Source organism: Ursus arctos, unplaced genomic scaffold, assembly GCF_023065955.2.
Source record: "Ursus arctos isolate Adak ecotype North America unplaced genomic scaffold, UrsArc2.0 scaffold_7, whole genome shotgun sequence".
In the NCBI taxonomy this organism is placed as follows: domain Eukaryota; kingdom Metazoa; phylum Chordata; class Mammalia; order Carnivora; family Ursidae; genus Ursus; species Ursus arctos.
This window is the reverse complement of record NW_026623089.1, coordinates 74432531-74448181: the sequence shown is the minus strand read 5'-3', so window position 1 is coordinate 74448181 and position 15651 is coordinate 74432531. Positions and strand designations below refer to the sequence as shown.

The following is a 15651-nucleotide window of genomic DNA, read 5'->3' as shown; positions in this document are numbered from 1 at the left end:
GGCCACATTTAAAGGGTCCTAGCTATCACTGCCATTAATATCTGACTTGTAATGTGACATCTTCCAAAGCTGTGTATTATGTTTCTTTTTTTTTCTATCCTAATGATTTTTTTCCTATTCTAATGACTGACCTGAATGCGACTTATTTATTTTACTTCACACTAATGACACCCCTTCCTCCATACTGAATAATGCCTCCTTCTCCTCAGGACCCCCACTCGTTATGTCCTAGACAAGTTGCCAGTTAATCTTCAACATGTCACATTATTTTATTTTCTTCTTGAGAGTTGCTTCGACTTCCTTACATAGCTCTAACGCAGGCACACCCTTAATCAAGGATGCTGTATATATAAAATCAATCTTGGTTTTATTTTTCTTCACACATCTAAGTACCTTCTACTGGCCCCACTGTTTACTCAGATTTTTCTGTATATTTTATTTTCTACATGTAATTGTTTTACCCAATGTTTGAGCAACGGTAAATGGCTTATTCTGGGCAGATTTATCAAATTTAATTAATTATCTTTATCTTTTTTTCTAACTTTTAATTAAAGTGATAAAAGTATCCAGGTAGCAAGTTTATATGTTTTGGGTTGTTTTTTTTTTAGGATTTTATTTATTTATTTATTTGAGACAGAGAGAGGGAGGGAGAGAGCATGAGTAGGGGGAGAAGGAAAGGCAGAAGCAGACTCCCACCTGAGCAGGGAGCCCAACTCGGGGCTTGATCTCAGGACTTTGGGATCATGATCTGAGCCGAAGGCAGATGCTTAACAGACCGAGCCACCCAAGTGCCTCAGTTTATATGTTTTTATTATGGTAAGATTTTCTGAGCAATCCTCCTCAAATATATGCCGCCAACTAATCTATCATATAGATCAAACAAGTCATTTCAAATCACGTGAAGCCATGTTGCTATTTTAACTGGGTGAGCCTTGCCTAGACTCCTAAATGAATTTGAAATTATTTCCAGAGGACAGTGAGTTGATCCATAAGCATTTGACTGAAGAAAAAACTACCATCAGAGTAAAAACAGTCTAAGGACCTGTTACCAACAACTGAAATGTTACAATGTTAAAAAAATTAGAACAGTGGCAGTTGTAAGCATGTTAGCTTAAAGAATACAAATGATTTTAAAACAATCCAGAATGACTAAACAATTTATTTATTCTTAATACTGATTTTTAGGTGCAGAGAAAATGACATTTATCCTCTCTGGAATTATGGGCCCATTTAAACCACTTCCAACACCAAGGATTAGTCGGGATCCTGAGTGCTGCTTACAACTTGTTGAATCAATCAGCTTGGTTTCCTAAGTGCCTCAAGACATCTATCCACATTCATCCCCCCAACCAAGTGACATTAAAAGGAACAAGTTCCAACAGAGTCAAACTGCCAGGAAACATTTCAGAGTGTTGTGCTGATAATGATCACCATGGAATGCGTTTTAGGCCATTAGATCTCATTTTCCCCATCACTTGGGTAAGGATGCCAATCACAAGTCTGTATTCTGTCAAGTCAAAAAGTTCCACCACAGAGACTGATTCAGAGTATAGGTTCAACTATTAAAAGAGCACTTCTCTGAGTATTAAGGAGCTGGTCCGGGTGAAAAGAGATTAATTCCCAGACTCATGATTGTGATACACTGTCTCCGAGCACCAGTCCACAAGGCTCTGTTCTTACCTCGTCGTCCCCAGGCTGAGTACTCACCCCATCGGGCCTGCCGTCCGAAGCAGTGACGATCAGAATGTAACGATCCGTGCTCTCCCTGTCCAGGGCTTTCCCTAAGGTTAGAATCCCAGTACTAGTGACAGAGAAAACAAACAGACAGATAAGACACACAAAGATCTTAGTCACAGGGAGCCTTCCTCCCATTGGGAATTACTTTCCACTGTTTTTTCCCTTTCAGCAAATGTAGCTTGAACATTTAAGATGCGTGATTCTAAGATTCATGTTGAACATTGAAGAAAAGCTTTTAAAGCTGTTGAGCTTCTTAGCAACAATGAAAAATTGCCAAACTGAAGGAGATAACCGTGCTGATTCTCCAGCTTCCAGGAGAAAAATAAAACGGTGCTTAATTCATTCCGGGAAGAAAGATATCTATCTTGTTTATGATTATTTCAAAGGTGGAAGACTCCATTAATCTTTGGCAGTTTCATAATCCTTTGAATTAAGGACTGGTTTCTTAGAACTAATTTATATTTTCATTTCCATTCATTGTCATATATGTGGCCATGCTCGAAATGCAAACATCTGAATCCCATCTTCGACAAACACTAACAATTAATCTCTATTTTTTTCTTCTTTCCTAATTTCAAAACATTTGAGGCTCATTGCAGAAAATTAGAAAATATTAGAAAATATAATTAGAATATTAAAACTCTCACAGGTATTGGGATTATTTTTGTAACATTTATTTTATTCTCTATAATAATCATATCTGAATACATCATATTGTTTTCCAAAGAGGAATCAGACTGTGTATTTCACATTCTATTTAAGAAACCACAATTTTATGAGCATTTACTCTCTCATTTTATAATTTATGAAAACAAACTTTTGTCGGATATACTAACAATTTTATCGTTTTGTTATTCTTTTGAAATTTAGATGTTTCTTAATTTTATTTATTATGTATAATGGGAAATGCACAGCCTTTGGATAAAGTCTCATAATTTGAATATTTTAATACTACTTCATGCCCTGTCACTGTTTAAAATAAATGCCTCCAAGTATTTAAGACTTTATTCTGCAATGTAATTTGTTTGGTCACTTACAATGCTCTCTGAAACAAGTTCCACATTTATTTCTTAGATATCACCATCTGATATCCTACGTGACATTTTAATAAAGTCCTAAAAAACAACTACTGTAATGGACCGGTTATATTAATATAATAAAACATAAAACATTTATTCAAGCATAAAAACAGTCCTTTTTGATTGATAGAAGGCTTTCACATTTTAATACAAGTGCTTTTACTGTTATCGTGGAATTTAAGCCGTTCACCTCACACATGGTAGTTGGGTAAAGAGACTCAACACCAATGAATCAAAGTCAGAGTCACAGTTACTCTGATTGTGTTGCTGTTGATCATATAGACTTTGAAAAGTTCTAAACGTATGGTAGAACTATGGAAAACTAACTCTACGACTTGTACATTTTTAAATGTTTTGTCAAAATAACTGAAAACCAATTCCCAGAGTAGTTCATAACAATGGCTTTTGGAATAACTTCCCACACTGCAGATGGCTCAGATAATCTCATTCTAAAATGACTTCAAGAGAAATGTAAGACATGTATGCTTCTGAGACTTATTCACAAGCTACTTAAGAAGCACGAGACCTGAAAACTCAGCCATAATAGTACAATGAAAGACAAGAGAAAACCGAGTTGTTGCTTTCCATTTTCCCCTCTCAGTTTAAGGTTCAAATCTATATTCTTCTTTGTATATTAAATTAGAAAATCTCTAGAAATATATATAGTATTCCCATTTAGAACCATATTACAAATAAACAGCTAATTTTTAACGCTCTGGTAATTATTATGGAGAGAGCTCTTTGCTTGAGATGATGTGTGTCTTGCCTCCCAGTGCAGTAGGCAGTTAGACAGGATATTTGGGAGACTGAGAAGGAGAGAAAGAATAGGTGGTATTTTTTGGTATTTATAGATTAATTGATCGGTACACGCAAGCATGCCTTCCTGAAATTCTGGAAATAACTAGCAAAGGTGAGTCTTCCTACCAGCTGGCTGGAAACTATAGAGCAGGATACACTGGGCTGCATTTAGGAATGCAGGAAATCTCGTGAGTTCACATAACAAAAATACATAAGAATCGTTTCTGTTAAAACATCAACAACAGTGCTACTTAAATTTTACATGATTGAAAATCTATCTCACAGGAGTGACATCAGTGGTCTCGAAGATGGCCATCAGCCTCCCCAGTGTGACATTCTGGTCCCTGTTTCTGGGGGAGCAGAACTATCCATACTCACAAAAAATTGTGTTTGCAATTCTGGAGGCTGCCTGAAGGAATAATGCATGCTGCTTGTCTTTATTGTGCCTAACTCAGAACTCACTGGAGGCAGAAAAGCAATGGATTTTTCTGGAAAACACGGTAAGGCAGAAAACAACCTGCAGTCGCCTGAGGAAAAGATTACAGCTGAGGCATATAGTAGAGCTCTGGAAACCTGGGAGGAAAAGATGGGCCGAGAGTTTCTTGGGAAATCAGGGCTTTTAAAAGCACCCATGCACACTTGGGAATGGAACAGAACTGAGAGTCCAGAGATAAACCCATACATCTGTGGCCAACTGATTTTCAACAAGGATGCCAAGATCATTCAATAGGGAAAGGACTGTCTCCTCTACAAATGGTGCTGGGGCGACTGGAGATCTCCACATGAAAGAATGAAGTTGGACTATTTTATTACACCATATACAGAAATTGGTTCAAAATGGATCAAGAATCTAAGTAGAAGCACTACAACCATGAACCTCTTAGACAAAAACTTGATAAATCTTCATGATCTTAGATTCAACAATGGATTCTTTTTTTTTAAGATTTTATTTATTTATTTGACAGAGAGAGAGACAGCCAGCAAGAGAGGGAACACAAGCAGGGGGAGTGGGAGAGGCTAAGAGGCTCTTAGCAGAGGAGCCTGATGTGGGGCTCGATCCCAGAACGCCGGGATCACGCCCTGAGCCGAAAGCAGACGCTTAACGACTGCGCCACCCAAGCACCCCAGATTCAACAATGGATTCTTAAATGTGACAGTAAGAGCATGAGCAGCAAAAGAAAAAAATAGGTATACTGGACTTCACCAAAATTAAGAATTTTTGCCATCATAAATAAAGTGGGGGGGAAAACCCTAGAAAATGAGAAAAAATACTTGCAAATCATATATCGGATAAGAGTCTGGCTCCTCAAATGTATAGGGGACTCTTAAAACTCAACAACAGAAATACAAATGACCCAATTAAGAATTAGTCAAAGGACTTGAACAGATATTTCTCCAAAGAAGATACAAACACGACAAACAAGTATTTTCATGAAAAGATACTCACATCATTAGTCATCAGGGAAATAAAGATCAAAACTACAATGAGATACCACTTCACACCCACTAGGATGGATATAATTAACAAAACAAAACAAATGGGAAAAGAACATGTTGACAAAGATATAAAGGAATTGGAACCCTTGTACAGTGCCAGTGGGAAGAGCAAATGGTCCAGGCACTGTGGGAAACAGTTTGGCATTTCCTGAGAAAGTAAACATAAAATTATAATATGATCCAGCAATTCCAATTCTGGGAATATACTCAAAAAGAATTGAAATCAGATTCTTAAATACATGTACATATGTGTCCATAGTAGCAGTATTCACAAAAGCCCAGGCATAGAAAACCAGCCCAAATGTCCATCCAGGTATGAATGAATAAACAGACTGTATATACATACAATGAGATAGGATGCACGTATAAAAAGGAATGAAGTACTGATATATATTTCAACATGGTTGAACTTCAAAACGTTAGGCTAAGTGAAAAAAGCCAGACACAAAATGTTGCATGTTATATTCTTCCATTTATATGAAATATCCAGAATAGATCAATCCACAGAGACCGAACAGAAATTAGTGGTTGCCAGGAGTGAGGGGAGGGGCCGATAGGGAGCAGCTGCTTAGCAGGTCTGGTTTCCCTTTGGAGTGATAAAGATATTCCGGAACTAGATAAAAGGGGTCCTTGTACAGCACTGCGAGTCTGCTAAATGCCACTGAATTGTTTACTTTGAAATGGTTAATTTTATGGGAATTTCACTTCAATTATATTAATTAGATTACACACCATTCCCTCACCAAACTCGAAAGCTGTATTTCTGAAATGTATTGTGTTGGACAAAATCAAGCTTTTTTGGACAATGAGTAGCTTTGCCTAACGGTAAAAGTGGTGTTCAAAAGTTGTTTAAGCCATGTAAATAAAACGTAGAGGAGGGTATCTACTTCCACACAAACCAGTCTGCTAACATTTAAAACCTGCTTCTCCCAGTAGCCGTTTTCCCCAATTGCACGGTCGATTAGGAAATATTCCAGCAGCCACATCACGGGCTGACAGAAATGATCTCACAGGTTTCATGCTCTGTATTCTAGGCTTCCTTTAAATGCTGTCGATATATTCCACTGGCTACGATTTAATATCATTTACACTTACAAGTGTCTGAGTCTTTGAGAGATTTATCGTGTTGCCCATGGGCACCATGTTTCAAGCCTCATAATGATATTTAGAGAGGCTAGAGTGTACTTGAAAATGTGTGATTGCTTCAAGTTAGATGTGGTGTTCTATGTTAAATAGTGATTAGCAGTTAGCAAATGGAGACCAACAGAGGGAGGTGGGTACTGGCAGAGGTTCAGAAAAGGGGACAGGGGCAGGAGCTGAGGGTGTCAAGGGCGTGAGAAAGTAGTTCCATTTGAATACAGATTTGGAAAGCAGGAGTGACAGAACAGAAAATGCATATAATTTTCTTATATGTTATGTAATCTTCAATGTAATCGTGAAGTGCACAACGATGCGACAAAGATAATAAGCTTTAAATTTAGGGTCAAAATGAATTTAGTCATGTAGAAAAAAAATAAAAGTGCCAGTGAAGATAAAAAGAAAATTTTTCAAATAAAATTTTAACAAGGGGTGGATCTAACTCTTTGAGGTTCTTCTGTTCAGCATTTGAAACTTTCACTGTTACATCACATCCCCTGTATACAATTCCATTCAGAGGAATTCTGCACAGTCCTGCAATAAATAACATCAATATTTGGCCATCACCCTAGAAAGGAAGTGTTGTTTACATCTTGTTTAAATGTTTACTGATCTGTGAATATTTGACGAATAAATATTTGTAACAATCAACAAAGACATTATGAAAATTTGTTAAAATAATGCAGTACATTACAGAACCACACAGATCTGGTCATTTAACAGGTGCTATGGAATGATTTTCATGAGAAATGCTTATGATTTTTAGGAACGAGGTTTTTCTTTAAAGAGTGAATTTCTTTTGTGACTATATGACTAATCTGATACATTATTATAACAACCCAACATTTGGTAAATCCAAACTAGTATTGAAATGATTCTTTATTACTACGGATTTTTTTTAAGGATTTATGAAAACTTTTGGCCCAGTTTTATTTCAATAGAGCAAGGTAGACTAATGGTTTTGTAATGATGATTATTGCTAAAATTTGTTTCATAACGCAAAATAATATAATATTTAAAGTAAGCAGTGAACATGTACTTTTTTTGTTGTTGTAAGAAGGAAAATGTAACCAGAAACATTATTTGTATATGTTATAGTGTCTGAGAAGGTAGACCATTCTTTCTTCTCTATTGTTCTCTCAACGAGTACCTGAAGTATTCAAATCCTTAAAACTTAGAAGCCGTGGTGCAAATTTGCACAGGCAGCCCAGAAGATTCAGAGACGGAAGGGATTAAAATTTCAATTTTCCCCATTTCAAATGTGTGGAAATATGTTGGTAATGGTCTAGGATAGCCTGCAACTATAATGACAGCAACAGCAATGAGGTGGCTGAAGGAAGATGGCCATAGGATAGAAAGCAATGGACCCAGCATGCTGGACCCTGAATCAAGAAAGGTCATCAAAAGAGATCATGCGACTGTCACGAGGACGTGCCTCCTCTAGTGTCCTGGAAGCATTTTGCACTTAAGGAGTTGATGTAGGAGCTGCGGTATTAGGACCTGTGATCAGTGAAGGTAAGGAGGATGCTGTGTCGACATCTTTCACACCTGCAAGAACGTCTGTGACCTGCATGGGGGTCTCTTTGGTTTCAAAAGCAGAGATGGGAGAAATAGTAGAGACACACTTGCTAGGGTAGGCAGCACAAGAGGAGAATTTCTTCGGTAAAATCGGCAGCTCATCAGCTTTCACAGCCCGCAGTTGAAAATCTTTCAGCCTCAGGGGAAAAGCAGAACACTGGAGTGGAAATCCTTCACAGAGAGTAAGGTCAGGGGAAAGGTTCACTATTGTCTTTTTTAAAAACAGCTTTATTAATGCGTAACTCCAAAATGATCAAACTCACCCATTTAGAGGGTACAATTCAACGGATGTGGGTATATTTGCAGAGTTGTCCAACCGTCACCACACTCAATTCTGGAACATGTCCGTCACTATTAGCATCACCCACTGGCAATCTCTCCCTGTTCTCTCCCACCTCCCAGCCCCAGGCAATCACTAATCTACTTTTTTATTTTTATTTTTTTTATCCCTATGGATTTGCCTATTCTGGACATTTCGTACAAATGGGATCATACCATGTGCGGTCCTTTGTGAATGACTTTCCACTCAGCATACTGTTTCTAAGGTACAGCCATGCTGTGTCAGGTGTCGACACTATGTTCTTTATTGACAAAGAAATTGTATGGATACACATTCTGTTCCCCATTCATCTGTAGGTGGACATTCAAGTTGTATCCATATTTTGCTACTGTAAACAATTCTGCTGTGTACATTCTTGTACAACTTTTTAATGTGGATCCATGTTTTCATTTCTTGAGTAGACATGGGTAAAATTACTGGGTTATATGGTAACCCTACGTTTCACATTTAGAAGAAACAACATATTGTTCTCCAAATACACTCTGACTTTACTTCCCCTCCAGAAATATATAAGGACTCTGAAATCTCACCTATACTTCTTATTTCCCTCCTTTTTTCATTATAGACATTCTACATAGGTGAGAAGCAGTATCTGGTGATTTTCATCCGCATTTCCCTAATGTCTAGTGATTACAAGTGAATCTCCACATGCTATTGGCCATTCATATAGCTTCTTTGCAGCAATGTCTAGGCAAATTCCCGTTCACTTTTACTTGGGTTATTTCTCTGTTTATTTCTGGGTTGTAATGGTTCTCACCTACATTGTTTAAAAATATTTTCTCTCAGGCTGGGGGTGATCTTCACTTTCTTGATATTGTCTTTTGAAGCATATATTTTCCTAATTTTGATGAAGTCCAACTTATCTGTCTTATTAATCAGTTCTGCTTTTTATGTCATCTCTAGGAGAACATTGCCTAATTTTGATCATGAAGATTTACTTCTGTATTTTCTTTAAAGAGTTATATACTTTTATCTCTAACACTAGGTCTATGATCCACTTTGAGTTAATTTTTGCTAATGGTGTGAAGTAAAGATCCAGCTTCATTCTTTTGCATGTAGCCCTAAATTTCATTTATTGTAAAGTTTATTCTTTCTTGGTTGAATTGTCTTGGCCTTTCTTTGGGGAAATCGATTGACCATAAAAGTTAAAAATCTGGTTATTTCTGGACTCTTAACTTTATTCTAGTGATCTATACATGTACTTTTATACTAGTACCATGCAGTCATGATTCCTGTTAAAGTGTCCCTTTAAAAAGTTTTATTTCTTTCAGGAAGATTGCAAATTATAGCTAATTGAGATTGGTATGTATCTATGGGGAGAAATTCTAAGTAGTTGTCTTTCCATTTTTTAAATGGAAGTTTATTCATCTGTGAAATCAAAGTCTGAGAAGTACTGTTTCCAGGCAAATTAACTCATGGTTGGAACATCCTAGTCAGAGTGAAATTACTGGTGTTCCTTCCAAGACAAGTGACCACACGTGGTTCTCTTGATTTGGCATCATGCACCCATGTTCCTGAGACAAAAGCAGTGTCTGGCTCATTTGTGAAAATTCTTACTTTGTAATCACAGGCCCTGTTCAGATTTCCCTTCTTTTAGGAAGTAAAACCACTCGTGGCCACACAGAAAGAATCAGAGAGGTAGCAAGCATGACTCTCCAAGGACCAGCCCCACATGACAGCAACAGGGCAGCTTTTCTCTTAGAGAAGAGAAGCCAGTGATCTCTCTGTAAACCTCATGCCTCCTTCTGGGCCTTCTGGCTTTCTCCTGGTGGTGACTAACGGGATCTCTACCGCGCTCCGAGGGAAGTAGAGGGACACCAATAAAGACCCCAGAAGGCTTAGCAGGGTCATGCCAAGTTTTTGTGTGAGCTTTTTCAGAATACACCTACGTTCCTCAAAAACTGAAGGATAGACTTTGGTGGTACTTTAAATGTGTTTGAATTATGCTTTGTCTTACAAAATTCTCTTTGAATGAACAATTTAGCGCCATATTACTCTTGGTAGAAATGCCCTTGTTATTATGAGTAACTGACAACTTTAAAGGGATCTAATTAATCCCAGCCTACAAATAAAATGTTTCCACCTCAGTGGATTTTTACCTAGTAAAAATGTTTAAAATAAATAGTCTCCTGGGTAAGATTTCTGAATTCGGAATTATCCCCTGCCCCCAGATCTCATTAGCATTCATAGAAAAAAAAGTAAAATAAAACTACAAACAGCTGAAAACCTCTGATTAGAAGTCTGTCCCCCTGCCACCAGTACACTGTTAATGTTTTCTAAAAAAATAAATTTTTGAAATCATTTTTAACTTACGTTTCTGAAAGATTAAAAACTCGCTGAGGATCTCCATTCTCAATGGCGTATGTTATTGGGTCTCCCTCTCGATCAGTTGCCTTCAGAAAGAAAACATGCTTGAATTATCGAGTAATTGATATAGTTCTTGGTTTGTACAGTGGAATATAGGAACTTGAAACTAACAGCACGGAATATCCACAAGATGCTTAAGGGAAAACAAATAAGCTAACGGCAAGATGTAAAATTCAGAATTTCATATCTGACCCCAGCATGTCTGTCATTCCCTCTCAATTGAAAGTAATAACAATGGATAAGAATAACATCTTCCTAATGTGTACATAATCTTACCTGGTGCAGAACTAGATTAATGGCTCTTTTAAGGCTTATGTATTTAATTTTACATGAGTGTATCTCTACAGTTTAAACAAATGTGTTATACTCTGTGTAAATGTTTACAGTACAGAGAAACTATGTTCTCCACTGGTTTCTTTTTCTGCTGAGCATATATCAAATCAGGAAACTTTATGGTTCCTGAGTCTAAAGCCAGAAACCTGAATCCAAAACTCACTCCACTTACTAGATGTGTGATTATTTCTTAACGTCTTCATTTGTAAATGAGAACTTTAACAATACAAAAGTCAATCAATATTGGGAGGTTCGATTGACATGATTTCTGTCCAGGCGCACAGACTAACATCTGGTGCACTGAAAGTTTCCAATAAATATTACCCTTTTTCTTCTTTTCCCTCCTTCACCCAAGTCAGAGAAGACAAAACCTAGAGCTTCTGACTTTGAGTAGATCTCCCTCACCCTGCCTTTTCCTCTAAATTTCAGCCATATCCCATGTCCTCCTTGAACACCCAGTTGGATGAAGGATAAGCATCCCCAATTTAAAACCCCGAAATGCTGCGCTATGTCCCTCCTCCACCCTCAAGAAAACCACAGCGCGCTGCTTTCTGTCTTGATTACCTCAGTCACAGTGAAAGCTGCACCTCCTACTTGCTCAGGCCTTGTCTTTTGACCTTAACTCTCATTGCTACTCTGTAGTGCAGCCCACCAGCATGTCCCGTTGGATTCACCCTTCAACGGTCTGCAGTCTGTGGCTGTATCTGAACTCCTTGCCTACCAGCTTCTTCATGGATCACTGTGATAGCCGTCTTACCCTCGGCCCTGCTGTCTCCCTAGCACCCTTCTTGCAGTCAAATGTTAATTACGCCAAGTGACCACCTTTTTCAGGCCTGAATTCTATTTCTTTGGAGGAATGCTTTTGCGTTATGACCAATACACACTCACTAAAATACGATGGAGTAAAATAAAAGTAAAATATGATGAAATATTCAACTACCGAGGGTAATATCTAGAAGCATTCCATTTATAGCTCAATCTCGAATTTTAAATTGCCTTGAATTAATTATAAAAAAATCTTAGAGAGTAAGAAACAAAATATTTTCTTAGACAGGCTCAGTGGAATTGATACTACATGCTCGATATTTTCCTCTTATTTTTTGTTCTTTGCCAGGCAAGTAGTAGCCAAAAAGAGAAAACAGAACTACAAATAATGGCAGTTAACTTTTTGAATAAACACAGAATTATGCTATATTTAGTGAGACAGGGAAACTGAAAGACTCTATAAAAATCTACTTTTTGCTCCTTTCCCTGCTTCTATTCTTCTGGGACCTGCAGCCCCACCTTGTACATGCATTGTAGTAAGTCCTCCTTGTAAGGGGCAAGGAATTAATGATTTCTGCGGACTCCTCTAGCACCACATGTAACATCTAAGGAGTGGCTGGGCAGGAATGCCCAGATGAGGTCATCCTGTGTGTAATCCAGATGGATGAGGGAGCAAAAGGCTAGCTGAGGACAAAGCACCAGCTGACACCCTGCAACCTCCCCCGAACCCCCCACTCCTGGGTGGGACATGTGTGACATTTTTCCAGGAAACCCGCAACTGTCTTTCCTTTCCTTTCCTTTCTTTCCTTTCCTTTCCTTTTCTTTCCTTTCCTTTCCTTTCCTTTCCTTTCCTTTCCTTTCCTTTCCTTTCCTTTCCTTTCCTTTCCTTTCCTTTTCTTCCCCTTCCCCCTTCCCCCTTCCCCCTTCCCCCTTCCCTTCCCTTCCCTTCCCTTCCCTTTCCTTTCCTTTCCTTTTCTCTTTTCTTTTCTTCTTTCTTTCTTTCTCTCTCTCTCTCTCTTTCTGTCTCTCTTTCTTTCTTTTAATGTTCTGTTAGTCACCATAGTCATCAGTTTTTGATGTAGTGTTCCAGGTACTATCTTTATGTTAATACCTTGCTAGAGGGAAAAACAACCTTAACTTGACAATGGCAAAGCCTCAGGTATCTCCTAGGTCCTCTTTAGCATATGAAAGTTCTTTTGAACACCTCCTTTTTCCTTACCTCCCCCAACTCCCAAGTATATAATCAGCTACCCCTCTCTACCCCAGGGCAACAGCTCTTTCTGCCCAAGGGTCCTGTCCCTGTGCTTCCATAAACCACCATTTTGCACCAAAGATGTCTCAGGAATTCTTTCTTGGTCATGAGCTCCAGACCCCACCCCACTGAACCTCACCTATATTCCAAAACCACATCAAGACCACCCTGCTAGACATCTCAAACCCAAGACTCTTGGCTCCATGGAATGTGACTTATGGAGGACATGTAGACACCTGTCCTTGCTCTGCCCAATTCCTGAACACTTGAAGCATACGTACACCACACCACAATCCTCAATAAAAACTTCAGACCCTGGGGGTGCCTGGGTGGCTCAGTTGTTAAGCCTCTGCCTTAGGCTTAGGGGATCGAGCCCCATATCAGGCTCCTCTGCTGGGAGCCTGCCTCTTCCTCTTCCTCTCCCCCTGCTTGTGTTCCCTCTCTTGCTGGCTGTCTCTCTGTCTGTCAAATAAATAAATAAAATCTTAAAAAACAAAACAAAACAAAACCTCAGACCCTGAATAAATATGAGACTCTCTCTCCTTTCCTTTCTGTGTCTCCCAGACACTGTCTGTACCTGCACTCAATCTTTGTGTCTTCAGTAAACTCCGCTCTCACCTGCTCCTGGCTCTCATTTGATTTCCATTCTGCGTGCAGCCAGGGACCCCGTTGGCTTTTCCTGCGGGACCCTCTCTGGTCCTCAGACCTGGCCTGCCTATGTCACTAAGAAACTACCTGTTACCATTGAAAAGTTCACACTAAAAGTTTTCTTTTGTTTTTCAATCAATCATTTTTACCTGTCATATTATTATATATATTATCAATTTCTTTTTGTTTTTTCATTGGTATGTGGTTGCTGTTGTTTTTTGAAAGACAGTTTATTGTCTTGAATTTTCATTAAAGCCACAAGAAGTGGATTCTGAAGCAAGATAGCTTTGTGTAAATAATGTTAAGTCCAGATTAAAGTTCATCTTTCTTCTAATGTATTGAGTCTACTCTAATACTTAACATTATTGCTGTGGGATGAGAGCACTGTGAATGTAGTGTCATTTTATTTATTTAAGTCATTATGTTTTTATGTTACTAAAATAATAAGAGAGTGAAATTCTTGGAGGATTTTCAATTTTTTCATCGACATTAATTACCTTCAATCCCTGAAGTACTTGAAATATTTCTTCCAGTTTTGTTTGACCATTTAAATACCTCTGGCTTTTAAGAAATGTGAGAGCCAGTAATTTGCCTACTTTGTTTTCATGTAAGGTTGTGTCCCTAGTGGAAAACTTGAAGACCCAGGATTTGGAAGGAAATCCTTTATTTGATTATTTTGTTTCTTTCATTCTTTTATGGTTTTTTTGGAATCTGTGGCCAAAGGGATAGTAATTAGGGAGGATTCATCATTTCTCAGTCAACTATGCAAGGGGGGGATGGTGCTATCTGGATCAGGTCTGTGAAATCTATCCATTACATGTGTTAGCACTTGTGTAAGGACTATAGATGTCTACTTGTCAATCTTTGGGGAGAGAAATTATTTCAAGTTTATTTATTTATTTTTGAGAGAGAGAGTGTGAGTGGGGAAGTGTGGAGGGAGAGGGAGAGAGAGAATCTCAAGCAGACTTCCCACTGAGCACCACAGGGTCCGACTCGGGGATCGATTCCACAATCCTGAGATCATGACTGAGCTAAAATTAAGAGTCGGATGCTCAACTGACTGAGCCACCCAGGCAGCCCAAGGACAGAAATTATTTAAAGGAAGTAATAACACATGAGAGGAATAACTAGAAAACTCAGAAAAAGCAATGATTCTTGGAGTATTAAGATTTGATAATGTGCATATTTCTGACTTAAAATGCATTTCTAAAAACATTTTTTAAATAGTTTTTTTTCTAGGGGCGCTTGGGTGGCTCCATCGGCTCCTTCAGCTCAGGTCATGATCTCAGAGTCCTGGGATCAAGCCCCACGTCGGGTTCCCTGTTTGGTGGGGGCGGGGGTAGGGAAGTCTGCTTCTCCCTCTCCCTCTGCCCTTCTCCCCTGTTTGTGTGCTCTCTTTCTCTCTCTCTCTCTCTCATATAAATAAACACAATCTTTAAAAAAAATTTAAAAAATATATTTTTTTATATATGAGGCTAGCCAGGCATCTCTAAATGATGGGCAGAAATGCAAATATGATATTGAACAGTGAATCCTCAAGCTAGAATTTATTGACTATTTACTATGTGTCAGGAACTATACTTGCATGCCTTGACTCATTTAAACCTCATAGTAACCATATAGTAAAGGGGAAATGCAAAGGACTTCAATTCTAGGAGTCTTTCTGTCACCATTCCAATTAGAGTTCCCTATAACTTACTTAATTGGAAAATACATCTTTTTTTTCTTTTTTTTTTTTTTAATCTGGAGATAATAGCAACTTTCATCTTAAAAAGGGAGAGGGTAGTGTCAATGTTTTCCATAACAGAAAAGGAATCTCTCATCCTTTGTGCAAATATATTTTCTATGCCTTTATTTCTGATCAGTTGAGTCCAATCTGAGCCCTCTGTGCAAGGTCTGAGAGAGTATGGGAACCGTGGTCTTCCAGGGGGGAGGGTTGCTGGGTGTGGGCTCCGGGGCCAGCCCCCTGGGATTCAGCTCTGGCTGTGCCTTCTCCTCTCAGGCAAGATGCCTAGCTACAAAATGAAGCTAACCACAATAACACATAGAATATTCACTCCTGAATTCAACAGATAGTCATGAGTCATCTGAATTGTGTTAATGAACGCTGGGGCTCCCAC

The 15651-nt window shown here is 38.5% G+C and overlaps 1 protein-coding gene across 1 annotated transcript in view; it reads right to left on the bottom strand.

Annotated features, from left to right (window-relative positions):
• PCDH15 (protocadherin related 15) overlaps positions 1–15651 on the bottom strand; it is a 1631248-nt gene that overhangs the window by 259537 nt on the left and 1356060 nt on the right. The window contains exons 18-19 of the mRNA XM_057308638.1: positions 10480–10559; positions 1708–1801 (exon numbers count right to left, since the gene is read on the bottom strand). Of these exons, the coding sequence (XP_057164621.1) occupies positions 1708–1801; positions 10480–10559 (174 nt within the window). The remainder of the gene's footprint in view (positions 1–1707; positions 1802–10479; positions 10560–15651) is intronic.